We start from the raw sequence: 13,406 nt of genomic DNA, 5'->3' as shown, positions 1-13,406 counted from the left end.
GATGAAGGAAGGAGCCAAGGAACATAGGCAGCCTCTAAAAGCCAGAAGAGTCAAAGAACAGATTCTCCTAAAGCCTTCAGGAGGAATGTAGCGCTGTCACCCACCTTGATTTTAGCCCACAGAGACTGATTTTGGACTTCTTATCTCTACACTTTTAAGATAATAAATTTGTATTGTTTTAAACCAAAAAGGAAAAAAAAAGAGTCCATTGGTCACATACTTCGGAGTAAGATGACGACACAATCATTAAACACTTGGTCACAGGAGTCACACAGCTTGTGTTCAAGTCCTGCTTTGCTACTAACTGAATCTCAACCTTAGACAAGTTGCTTAAGCTCTGCAAGCGTCATTTTTTCTCATCTGTAGAATGGAGAGGATGAAAATGTCTCCTTTCGTGCATGGCTGCTGTCGGGGTGAAATCAGGTGATGCCCAGCACAGGTAGTGGCAAGGTAGTCACTTAACGGTACTTAAATTATTAATTCTTTATTAGCAGCATGACCTCAGGTGTCTGGCTCCTCCTCTCCCAAGTTACCAATAAATGACTAGCGGAATATAGAGACAGAGAAACTCCACTACAGGTAATGGAAATAAGGATAGTCTTTCTGTAAATTCCAGAGAAACTCTGTGACAGAGTTTGGGGATGGGATGAGACTGAAGCCTCAGAGCTGAGCCAGGAGGCCCTAGACAACAGTGCTAGGATATTGCCAGAAACTCTCCCCTAATTTTAGCAGTCTGGAATTCTATGACAGTGTCTCCAAACAACAGTGCAGACCCCCTTAGAGACAGGAGTCACAACTTAAACACCCTGGGATGTTTAAACACACCTCTCTCTCCCTTTCCCACTCCCCATCCCACCTAGCTCGGGCACATGGCCCATATAGTAATCTAATTGACTTTTTTATGGCAAGAAATGAGAATCAGCTGTCAGGTCATCTTTCCAAAACACATTTATCTTGTAATTCTGCCACTTGACACCTTCAATCTTTTCATCAGTGGCTGCAGAATGAAGCCTAAGTCCTTCGCATGACATTCAAGGCCTTTCACAAGCTGACCCTGCCAGGAACCAACCAACTCAGTTCCTGGTACAACCAAGCAGTGGGAAGGTTCAAGAATAAAGTCACCAATTATATACTGGTAGAGCTGGCAGAATGAGGGAATTCCTTATGCACAACGACTAAAAATACTGTCGACCGTCCCGTGGATGTATGTGGTGAGATGAGCCAGCAAGTGGTTGCTCTTCTAATTGAACTCTGTTTAAGAAATGAATTGAAGAACAATGCAAAGTAGGGGTTTCAATGAGGACCTCTGTTCCTGCTGCTAGTCCATTTCTGTGTGCAAACCAAAGAAATATAATCCTTCTGAGCAGCTCATGCTCCCTGTAGGGGAACCTGGGACCTGGGAAATGGGAGTGCAGGGCAGCCTGCCTGCTGAGGATGGAGCTGAGGGTGTCACACGGGTTCCTGTGACCCTCCATCCTCCTAGGCATGGAGCCTTTAATATTTTTTTAATACACTGCTCTCTTTACACGTAACACTGAGATGTTTGCGGGTCTGCTCATGCTGATCAGTTTAAACCCAGGACTGCCCAGCCACCTTCTCAGCCTCATCCCTTCTTCCACCGCCGCCTGCATACATCCCTCACTGCCCTGCCGGTCCCAAGCGTATCACGTGGTCTCGTGCCTCTGTGCAAGCGCTCCCTCTGCCTAAAATGCCCACTTCTCAACTCCTCAAACTCCTGTTCATCCCGTACAGCCCAACTCAAATGTCATCCTGCCTGGGAAGTTTCCTCTAATCTCCGCAAACAGAATTAATGGCCTCCTCACGCGTGTTTCTACAATTCTTTACACGTACCTTTATTTTACCACAAATTATGGTTGGGTGTTTCCACATCTGTCTCTACTAGACTGTGAGTGTTACAAGCAGAGGCCACATCTCACTCCTTCTGTACCCACACAGCCTGCACGTGTCGGCAATGTAATGCTTGAGAAAGGGAAGGAAGGAGGGAGGAAGGGAGGAAAGGACTAGCTAAGTTGGACAAAGTCACTTTCCAGTGATTTGGGAGAATTTAGGGACCCATGGAGGAGATTACCTCCGCGTCCGCCAGCTTGCAGAGCAGGGCACTCCTTACCTCTGACGCTTTATCTCCTCCTCTTCCACTCTCCTGTGGGTCTCTCTGATATCTTCGGCGACCTGGATATTTGTCACCAACTCGGTGCCACAGAGCAGAAGTTTAGCCAATTTCTAAAAACCAAAAAATAAGAATATTTAAAGTTAGATCACTTTGTAAAGAATTTATAAAGTTAGAAACATTTTGCACAATTGTCTGAACTGTCTAGCTTTTCTACCCATTCACGCAGGTATCAACAGCTACTTTAAGACTTTTAAGAGTAGCATCTATTTAGCAACCCCTTTCTATCAAGACACTTGTGATGTCATGTTATAGCTTACGATTTCAAAGCACTCTGCAATTCTCACTGCACTTTATTTTCTTTAGAGCAGGGATCAGCCAACCAGTACACTGGCAGGTACTGCAGGTGCATCCGAGCCCTTTCCCCAGCAGATCTCCAAGTGACTGACACAGCCAGGGTCCTTTCTAAGAGTCTCAGTTGGGGAGGTGAGACAGATAATGACAGTTGCCCTCCAATGTCTATTTCCCCTTCTACTTTTTGTAATAGAACACCCAAATTTTTGCTGTGCATGTGACCTCCCAAAATGGGTATATATCCCAGCCTACCTTGCAGCTACAATTCGGTCTGATCAATGACACACGAGAAGTAATGTGTGCCACTTCTGAAGTGTGCCTTTAAGGGAAAAGGTGTACCCTCTGCTATCCCCCTTCTGCCCCTTCTCCCAGGCTGGAATGTGGGACTAAAGTATGAGGTGATGGGCAGACGAAGGCAACATAAGCAATGGCAGGAGGAGCTGAGGTCCCAGCATCAAGCAGCCCCTGATTCACAACAAAGGTGCACTACAATGCAGTAGGGAAAGGATGATCTTTTCAATTGCTGGGTCAATTGAAAATCTATTTAGAGCCAGGCATGCCTGTAATCCCAGTGACTCAGAAGGCTGAGGCAGGAGGATTGCTAGAAGCCAGGAGTTCGAGACAGTCTGGGCATCATAGCAAGAGATCCCATCTCTACAATTAGCTGGGCATGGTGGCTTATGCCTGTAATCCCAACACTTGGGAGGCCAAGACAAGAGTATCACTTGAGGCTGGGAGTTCAACACCAGCCTGGGCAAGAAAGCAACACCCTGTCTCTACAAAAAAATTTAAAAAATTAGCCGGACATGGTGGCACACACCTGTAGTCCCAGCTACTTGGGAGGCTGAGACAGGAGGATCGCTTGAGCCCAGTTCAAAGTTATAGTGAGCTATGATCATGCCACCACACTCCAGCCTGAGTGACAAAATGAGACCTTGTCTCTAAAAAAGAAAGAAAAAGAAGAAAGAAAGAAATGAAAGAAAGAAAGAAAGAAAGAAAGAAAGAAAGAAAGAAAGAAAGAAAGAAAGAAACTCTAATTAATATCCTCAGAGGGCCTTAAAAGACAATATTAGCCAGGTGCAGTGGTGAAAGCCTGTGGTCCCAGCTACTCAGGAGGCTGAGGAAGGAGCATCACTTGAGCCCAGGAGTTCAAGGATACAGTGAGCTATGATCGGCCACTGCACTAAACAAACAAACAAAAAATCAATATAGAGAACTGAACCTTGAGCCCTATCCTTACACTACACATGAAAATCGATTCCAGATAGATATAGACAAAAATTTAAGTGGCAGAACAATAAAGCTTCTAAAGAAAACATAGAATAGCTTCATAAACTTGGAGTAGACACACATTAAACAGGACCCAAAAAGAATAACAGTTTTAAAATGATTGATAAAGTACAAAGTCAAGGGTAGGGCCCAGCCTGCTCAGGCCTTAGGTTGGAACTGGTCATCAATACCACCTCGATCTTGAGGAAAGCGGCAGTTTTTGTATACATTTTTTTCCTCAATGCCAATGCGCCTCCCTACTTAAGTCCTAAGTGAAAGGAATCTTGAAAATCTGCTAATGAAAAAAATATTATCTCTTTGGTTTTACACTCAATTAAAGAGTGCTCAGGATGAACTGTATATCGGTATTTTCAAGACTCTAATATCCTTTTATCCTACCCAGAAATACCCAGAGATCATTGACTTTTAAATAAAAGCTAAGTACAAAGAGGTGACATGAATCATCTATTCTGCAGTAGGCGAGAGATCTGGAACAAGAACCCACATCAGTCTGATACTCTTTCCACTACAGTAAAATATCTTATCCCTAACACAGTACAAGTTATTCAATGACCTCTCTCTATCTCTATAATCATATTCAGTAACTTGAATTCTTTTCTCTCAGTAAGTATATTTATTTCTGCCAGAAATGATCTCTGCTCTCTATCTATTTTTCCCAGACTGCTCAAATCGCACTTTCTCCATATAACTTCCTGTGAGTGTGGTGAGCTCTTTTCCATATCTCAATTTACACAATAACACTGTTTAAGTGCCTTTCACTTAGCATCGATTAAATGTAGCATTTTGCCAGTTCTGGTTTGCTATTCTGAACTGCTACTTATCCCTCCTGCACCCCTTGTTTCAAGTCCTTTGTTAAGCATCCCAGGAGCCCTGTCATTGCCACAGGAGAGCAATTGATGCTTTTCTTCTTAATGTTTATTGAATACAAAATACTCACTACTCCACAGCTATGAAAAGAGGCTCTTACTCTCAAAGAAATTACAATTTTGTTGGGGACTCTGCATGCACACACATTTGAAAAGTCATGCAAGGCAGAAAACTATCTCTAATGAAATGAATGGCACAGACAAGAAGTATTTCATGTGTGGATTAAAAGGAGTTCAGGCTGGGTTGAGGACGCATCCAAAGAGGAGTTGGGACTTGAGATGCTCTTAAAAAATGGGAAGGTAGCCTGAAGAGAGGAGAAAAGAAAAAAAAAGGAGTGAAGAGAATGGAAGAAGGGGAAAATGGAGAGGCCTGGCATTTCAGATGACCAAATGCACAGAACAGGGATGAACAAAGACCCTTAGAAGTGAGTGCATGGATCAGCCTCACCAGAGTGGAAGGCCCAGATTAGGTAACAATGGGAGATAAATTTGGAAAGTTAAGACAGGAACAGACTACCCAAGGCCTTGAATGTCCAGGCTACAACATCTGGACTTTATTGTATAAATAGTGAATAACCAGTTACAATGCATGAGCAGAGAAGAGACAACCTAAATACAAGAAACTATAATCTGAAAGCTCGCTCCTAGAGAGCTCTCGAATGGGAAAGATTCCAATTCAGTTCTGCCTAGCGGGCCACATGGACTACCTGCTTTCTTCCTAGCTAAATATGGAAAGCATGGTATCACACCCAGCTCTCTAGTCTTCCAGGATGAACAGGGCCCATCTGCCAACCAGTTCATACCAATCTGCTTTCTTCTTTCTGTTTGTAGCTCTTGCTTTGATCTTCCTCACTCTCCTTCTTCCCATCTAAATATTCTCCAAGTGCTTCCCTGTGAGGGAAAAAAGGCAGAGAAATTGAAGTTATTTCTAGTACTTAAATTCTATACTTAAAGATTCCATTGTACTTCAAGCCATATATAAAAATACATTCCATATGGACAAACATTTAAATATTTAAAAACCACAATCATAAAAACACTAGATTAAATATAGGAGAATGTTTGTATAATCTTAGCATAGAGAACCCATCTTTGAATAAGACCAAAGTCAGAAAAAAAAAGATAGAAAGATTTTATTTCCTAAATTTAAAAATTTTATCCTTGAAAGTCAAGGGATAAACTGATAAAAGATATTTGACAAAATTTGACTATCCCAAAAGTGTCCATACAAAGGAAAAATTTTGTAAAATTTTGTAATGAATATTTTGTAAATAAATAAAGGTACATTTAGCTACGATTTCCCCTTTTCCCATGTATGGTGACTTTTGGGACCCACCTTATATAATAGGAAGGGCTCCTTCAAATCAATACACAAGAGACAAAATACCAAATAGAAAACCTAGCTGGGATATGAACAGGCAATTTACAGAAGAAATGCAAACAGTAAGTAGACATTTGACGATACGGTCAGCTTCACATACAATCAGAGAACTGAAACCCTGTGAGGAATCATTACTCTCCTATCAGACAAGAAAAGACTTTGAAGGTTGATAATGTCAGGTACAGGCCAAGGGTGTGGGATCCCAACCATTCACACTCCACAGGTGGGAATGTAAAATATAACAACCTATCTAAAAGGCAATTTGGCAAGATTTATCAAAAACTTAAACGTGCCTCCCCTCTGACTCAACAACTCCATCTTTAGGAATTTTCTACAGAAAGTTTTTACAAGCCCATAAAGCAATACAAGCAAGAATGATTATTGCAGCACTGACTATACTAGCAAAAACATGGAAGCATTTTAGATACATGTTAATAGCTGATTGTTTCAATAACTTATGAGGAAACAATATAAGAAAATACTTTGTAGCCTATAAAAAGAATGATATAAAACCTAGCAGCACAGGCTGGGCGTGGTGGCTCACGCCTGCCAATCCCAGCACTCTGGGAGGCCATGGTGGGAGGACTACTTGAGTTCAGGAGTTTGAGACCAGACTGAGCAAGAGAGACCCCGTCTCTACTAAAAATAGAAAAATTAGCCAGGCGTGGTGGTTCGTGACTATAGTCCCAGCTACTCGGGAGGTTGAGGCAGGAGGATCGCCTGAGCCCAGGAGTTTGAAGTTGCAGTGACCTATTATGATGCCACTGCATTCTACTCAGGATGACCTAGCAAGACTCTAAAAAAAAAAAAACAAAACCTAGCAGCGTAGAAAGATGTCGACAATAGTTAAGTAAAAAGAGCCAATTGTAGAATAATATGTAGAATATACATTATAAATTTCCTTTCTAAAACAGGCTCATATATGCATAGGAAATTTCCTGGAAGGACATATGATGAAGAGATAACAATAATTATTAATACTTAAGGAGTAGGAATAGGTTATTAAGTATAGAATGGCCAATTTCCTTAAGTGCTAAGTTTGACAGTTGATATCTCTGACATTTCACCTTGACACATCTTGTGTTTTGGTTTTCTTTTTTTATTGTGAATGTACATCCTCAGTCTAGCAAATGCATGTTTTGGCTTGTGATTATTTTTCACATTTTTTTAGAGCAATTTTTGTGAAACCATGGATAAGTCAAAAACTTGTGATACTTTTGTTTTTTTTTGTTTTTTGGTTTTTTTGGTTTTTTTTGAGACAGAGTCTCACTGTGTTGCCCGGGCTAGAGTGCCGTGGCGTGGTCTTAGCTCACAGCAACCTCAAACTCCTGGGCTCAAGTGATCCTCCTGCCTCAGCCTCCCGAGTAGCTGGGACTACAGGCATGCGCCATCATGCCCGGCTAATTTTTTCTATATATTTTTAGTTGTCCAGCCAATTTCTATTTTTTTTGCTCAGGCTGGTTTCGAACTCCTGAGCTCAAACAATCCGCCCGCCTTGGCCTCCCAGAGAGCTAGGATTACAGGCATGAGCCACCGCGCCTGGCCTTGTGATACTTTTGAATATGAGTTCCGTCATGGAACGAATGAAGCACAGACAGCTCGAAATATCAACGAAGTGTTTGGGAAGGATGTGGGTAGTGAACGTACAGTATGTCAATGGTTTGAGAAGTTCCATTCTGGTGATTTTAATCTTAAAAATGAGCCACGTGGGTGACCTGAGACCAAGGTGGATAATGATGAGCTGAAAGCTATAGTGGAAGCAAATCCATCTCAATCTATGCATGAATTAGCGGCAGGGTTTGACGTTACTATTCCAACAATATTGGATCATTTGAAATGAATGGACAAGGTAAAGAAGCTGGATAGATGGATACTGCATGAATTAAATGAGCATCAGAAGAAAAATCATCTCAAAGCTTGCCTTTCTTCGCTATCACAACATAAAGGTGAACCATTTCTGCATTATATTGTTATATGTGATGAAAAATGGATTCTTTTTGACAATCACAAGCATAAGGCACAATGGCTGGATAAAGATGAAGTGTCAAAACATAGGCCAAAACTGAGTATTCATCAAAAAAAAGCTAATGGTGTCTGTTTCGTGGTCCAGCGCTGGTATTATCCACTACAACTTCATGAAACCTGGTCAGTCGATTACAGAAGACCAAATGGACAAAATGATGAGGATGCTTGTGATTAAGCAGCCAAGATTGGTCAACAGAGACAGCGCAATCCTTTTGCAAGACAACGCTCAACTACATGTCACACAAACAACGCAGCTCAAATTACACAGGCTGGACTTGGAAACTCTCTGCCATCCACTGTTTTCACCAGACCTTGCACCAACTGACTACCACTTCTTCCAGGCTTTGGGCCACTTCTTGCAAGGAAAAATATTCACTTCTCAAAAAGCTGTGGAACATGCCTTTTGCGATTTCATCGCCACTCGCTCTCCAGGCTTCTTCACTACGGGCATCAGCAAGCTACCGTTAAGATGGCAAAACTGCCAATAGTTTAGGTGCATGCTTTGATTAGTTGCACTGCTTCTTCTTTGAGATATAATAAACTAAATTTTTCATTCAAAATCAGACATTTCATATTTAATGACCTAATTAATACATAAGGAATGGGAATTTAATTACCGAAGACTTGTATTTTCTACATTTTCATATTGCAAGAATTTTACAAATAGCACACGTGTGTATATGTGTGTGTTTTAACCAGAAAACGAGACTAAATGGGAGGGGGAAGATGAGGTCCCAGCTTATAGACTGCTGTGCAGGAGGCATGAGGGATGACCTCGCCAACCTCACCCTACTTACATTACGGAGGCCCTGCTCTCACCTCTGGCACCCAGTGGCTATGAGAGTTCCCAGTACCACCTTGGGGAAAATGAAACCAGCATCTATGACTTCAACATCCATCAAGACACCAGCAGATCTCTTTATCTCATTCTTTCTTTACCTTTTCTAACTTTGACTTCCATCTCCACTCCCTTTGTTCAAACTCCAGCACAGTCCTACGTAGTGTTACACCAACGTTGAGATACAGAGTTGAGTCACGATCTCCTACTCGCAATCAAACTGAAGGCTTTCTTTTCTTGTCATTTCATTCACTTTCCTATTCTTATTGAACCTGCTCTTTGTTTTCCTACTAAGAAAACTAATTGCTCCATTTTGCTCAGGTCTTCAGATATTGCCAGGCTTACAGTGTTCCCATCGCTATATTAAATGCACTCATTCCTTGACTTTCTACTTTGGCCACCAGTTAGTTACCAACTCTAAATAACCCCTTCCAGCTACTTCCTGAAGCAGAGATCAGTGCTTCAGAAAGAAAAGGAACTATGTAGTCCAGATATGCTACAAATTCCTATTATCCAGTTTTAACTTAAATCTCATCAGTGCCTTTTAGCCATCATTTTTGACTGCCTGGCACTGTCCTACCCAATATGGTTGCCACTAACCACATGTGGCTTTTAAGCACTTGAAATGTGGCTGGTCCAAACTGAAATGTGGTATGAGTATAAAATACACACTAGATGGATTTTGAAGACTTTGAACAAAAATAAAATGCGACATATCTCATTAATATTATTTATATTGATTGCATGTTGAAAGGATATTTTTATATATTGGGTTAAATTATTTTTAATTTTACCTGTTTTTTTTTTACCATTTTTAATGTCACTACTAGAAAATTTAAAATTACATATGTGTCTGATATTGTATTTACATTGTTCAGTGCTGACCTAGTATATTCCCCAAAGGAACTGTCTCAGACTTCTCTCTCCTCAGATTTGAACTCTCTTCTGGGGGCTGAGTACTCTTCGGGAAAGTTGTTTCCTCACCAAGGCAATATACATGGTCTGAATGGGAGCTGCCATCATCTTAAATGCTCCACTTCCTGACCAATCAAAGTCATTTCCTAGGATTTTAAGAATTGGAACTTGATTGATATTTGCCTAGGTTTAGGTTCTAGGTTAGAAATAATTTTCCTTTGGTGTTTCCTTCCAGTGTTGCTATTTAAGAAACCTGAAGTCATTTTATCTCTTACTCCTTTCTTTATATGTAACTATTTTGGGGGGCTTTGTTTTTGTTTTTTTCACTCTGGAAGCTTGTGGGCCCTTCTCTTTGTTCTTGGTGTTCTTTCTCAATTGTGTGCCTTAGGGTGGATCCATTTTCATCCATTGTGCTGGACATTTTCAATCAGGTGGTCCCTTCAATCAGGAAACTTATGATCTTCACGTCTGAGAAATGTTTTTTAATTCTTTCAGTGATAATGTCCTCTCCCCTCTGTTTTCTCTGTCCTTTCTTTCTGAATCTAGAAAGGATATACTAGATCTCCTGTACTAGTCCTCTAATTTTTTAAAAATCTTTTTCTCTATGAGTCTCTGTCTTTTTTTTTTTTTTTTTGCTCTATCTTCTAGGCAATTTCATCACATTTATTTCCCAGCCCTTCCACTGTTTTCCATGCCTATCATATTTTTAATTTCCAAAGAGCTCTATTTTTCTTCCTCTGAACACTCCTTTTAATGGCATTCTGTTCTCATTTCATGGTTGTTATATCATCTCTTTTTTCTCTGAGGATCTTAATGAATATCTTTTTGTGGTTTTTTTGTTTTTTCTTCCTACATAGCCTCAATTTCCTCTCAGGTGCTTTTTCCTGTTTGTTCATTTTGGCATCTACCTTTTGTGTTAAAGACTTTCCTCAGATGTGTGGAAATCCTTGGTTACCACCTCATGATAAGACTAAAAAGTTGATGAAAAAAATTAAATTAAAGCATTGGTTAAAAAGATGAATAAATAAACACTTAAAAGCGTTTTGCAAAAAACCAAAAAGGAATCCAGCTATAATGACAAAACAATTCTTACGACGTACTTTTTAAAGTCATTTTCACATATATAATGTAATTAGAAAACTTTGAGTTCTATATTCTAGTTGTTGCTGAGTGTGTCTATTGCTCTCATCACTTTCAAAATGTTCTCTAAATTCTTGCACATCTTGTCTGAGATGCACCAAAGACGTAAAGCTACACGTTTAATGGTAACTTTCACGACAATTTAGGGAAAGGAGACTAATGCTATCGATTTACACGTCACTATCTTCATAGGAGCTGCCTAGTTGTTGCTGAAGAAAGAGTTGTCTTTAAAAAAAAACTACCTAAAGGACGGTTTATTTAGTTATATGTCCATAAATACCTGATTATACAGAACCCAAGAATTTAGGGAAAATAAAGACAATTTAGTATCATTTCAATCTAAGTCTGTAAGTCATTTGGAAGCCTGTAATATGGTGACAGGATAAAGCAGAAAAAGTACATTTTAATAGTATGACAAATAAATATTTGAACACTTAAAAAAAAAGCTGAGGGGAGCTCTGAGTGCAAGAGTGTGCCTTGGTAACTGTGAACTTCAGTGTGGGCAGACCTGGATGTCAGTATCTTTAAGTTCTTCTTTTTGGGCTGGTCAGAGTCTACAGAGAAACTTCTCCAACCTCCTGCCTGGAGGGTGAAGGCTGAAGTGCCAGCATTCCAGGAACAGGGAGGAGAACAGGAAGCTCTCAGCATCCAGTGTGATGTCTTCCCTGAATCCCCTCATTTTTAGTGCAATATCCTTGCCTCATCTCTGTCCCACATCCCCCAAAACCATAGACTCTCGGCTTGACTTTCCCCAAACCGCCAGTCTTCTGCACTAAGGGGGAGAAAGGTTCTGAGGATCTAGCTATTAATTTTCCAATCACTTCTCCTTATTTTAGTCTCCATCTTCGCCCCAGATGGAATTCTACACCATAAACCATCTGACCAGGTGACTCACTGCATAGCAAAAGAGGTGCAGAAGTGGGCCTATGACTACTGGCCATATCACATACTGTATGTTCCAGAAGCGACCAGCCTGCCAGTGCTGAATGGCCTCATGGAGGCACAGGAGAAGCACCAGCTTGGAGGCAATGCACTAGAGTGATGTGCCATCCTCCAGATGCAATAATTGCACTGAGTCAGAGACTTCTCTATGACTGTCCCCGTAGAAAAAAATACACAGGCCTGACAACCAATGTGTAGAGAAGTTGGAGTGGGCCCACTTATCATCATTCATAATGACCCACTGGGGGACTTTGTGCTTCCTGTCTCCACAACTCTGGCGTCTGCAAGGTCAGAAGTCCTGGTGTCCACAGGGGTGTGCTCTTGCCAGGGCACAGAGCAAGGATTTCACTGAACTACAAGTTATGAACTAAAAGTCCCACATGGGCACTTTGGATTCCTTATGCCAAATGAACAGCAGACAAGAAGAGAGGTCATGTCTGGGTAGGGCAACTGATCCTGACCGACAGGAGGAGGTACAAGAGCTGTTATACACCGAGGACATTCAGGAAGTCAGGTGTCCTTAGCCCACTGTAACTGCGAATAGACAGGTGCAGCAACTCTAGCCTGAGATGCAGATGGTTATGAGGGTCTCAGACCCTTCAGGGATGAGGGTTTCTGCTACATTACCAGACAAGCCACTGAGACCAGCAAAAGTGACAGCTGAGGTCCAGCACATACTTGTGGAAGGAAGGCAGGCTGGCGGGGAGGAGGAAAGACCCCAGAGCGCAGGCCACGGATGCCTGAATCCCCCGTGGACGCCCACAGCGCCTGAGCAGCAGGCTCTCACCGAGGGCTGGGCGGATGGTTTTTTCTGTCTGACTTCACAACAGTGTGTTGAATGTTTTCACATCCCACACGGCTTGAACTTTCTGGAAGAAACGTATTCTATCTCATCAAGAAACCGCGCTCCCACTCAGGGCATACCGATCCCTTACAGCAGGGCTCGCACCCCAGGCAGGGGCCCCCTAGTTCCCCGCACCCCGCGCTCGGGGCATCGGGACCGCCCAGCCCCGCTCACCGCCTCCGGGCTTCCAGGCGCGCCGCGATGCGGAGGCGCCGGGCCTGGATCCGCTCCTGAGGGTTATCGGAGTGTATCGAGGGCCCAGGAATCGGGGTAGATAAGTGTTCGTTCACATTCTGCTCCAGGACCCCTAGCGACCCTGGCGGATTCATGGCAGGCGCCCCGGGCTCCCCGGCAGCTCTGTGCCCACCGCCGCTGGACCGCCTCCCGGTTGCTAGGAACAAGCGGTTGCTAGGGAAGGGCGGCCGCCTGAGCCGCCGGATGGTTGCGCGCGCAGCTCTCCAGGCCCCGCCCACCGCCGTTCGGAACCGTGTATCCCAGGTTGGGGCTTCGTTCCTCTCTCCTGCAGTTAGGGTGTCGGTACCGTCCCGGCCCTCCACGAAGGCCCAGTCGTATTAGCGGAGCTGTGGAGTCTGACCGCGAGACTAGAAGCCTAAAGAGGTGGACCGAGTTGGGTTCATCACTTACCGACCCTGACGGTTAATTCACCTTTCATTCATTCATCA

General features: G+C 42.5%; 1 protein-coding gene across 1 annotated transcript in view; it reads right to left on the bottom strand.

Annotated features, from left to right (window-relative positions):
* DRC1 (dynein regulatory complex subunit 1) overlaps positions 1 to 13,052 on the bottom strand; it is a 38,231-nt gene extending 25,179 nt beyond the window's left edge. The window contains exons 1-3 of the mRNA XM_012652437.1: positions 12,898 to 13,052; positions 5,442 to 5,529; positions 2,129 to 2,241 (exon numbers count right to left, since the gene is read on the bottom strand). Of these exons, the coding sequence (XP_012507891.1) occupies positions 2,129 to 2,241; positions 5,442 to 5,529; positions 12,898 to 13,052 (356 nt within the window). The remainder of the gene's footprint in view (positions 1 to 2,128; positions 2,242 to 5,441; positions 5,530 to 12,897) is intronic.
* Between the last annotated feature and the right edge of the window lie 354 nt (positions 13,053 to 13,406).

This window comes from Propithecus coquereli, unplaced genomic scaffold (assembly GCF_000956105.1).
Source record: "Propithecus coquereli isolate 6110/MARCELLA unplaced genomic scaffold, Pcoq_1.0 Scaffold39, whole genome shotgun sequence".
NCBI lineage: Eukaryota > Metazoa > Chordata > Mammalia > Primates > Indriidae > Propithecus > Propithecus coquereli.
This window is presented reverse-complemented; position numbering and strand designations above follow the sequence as displayed.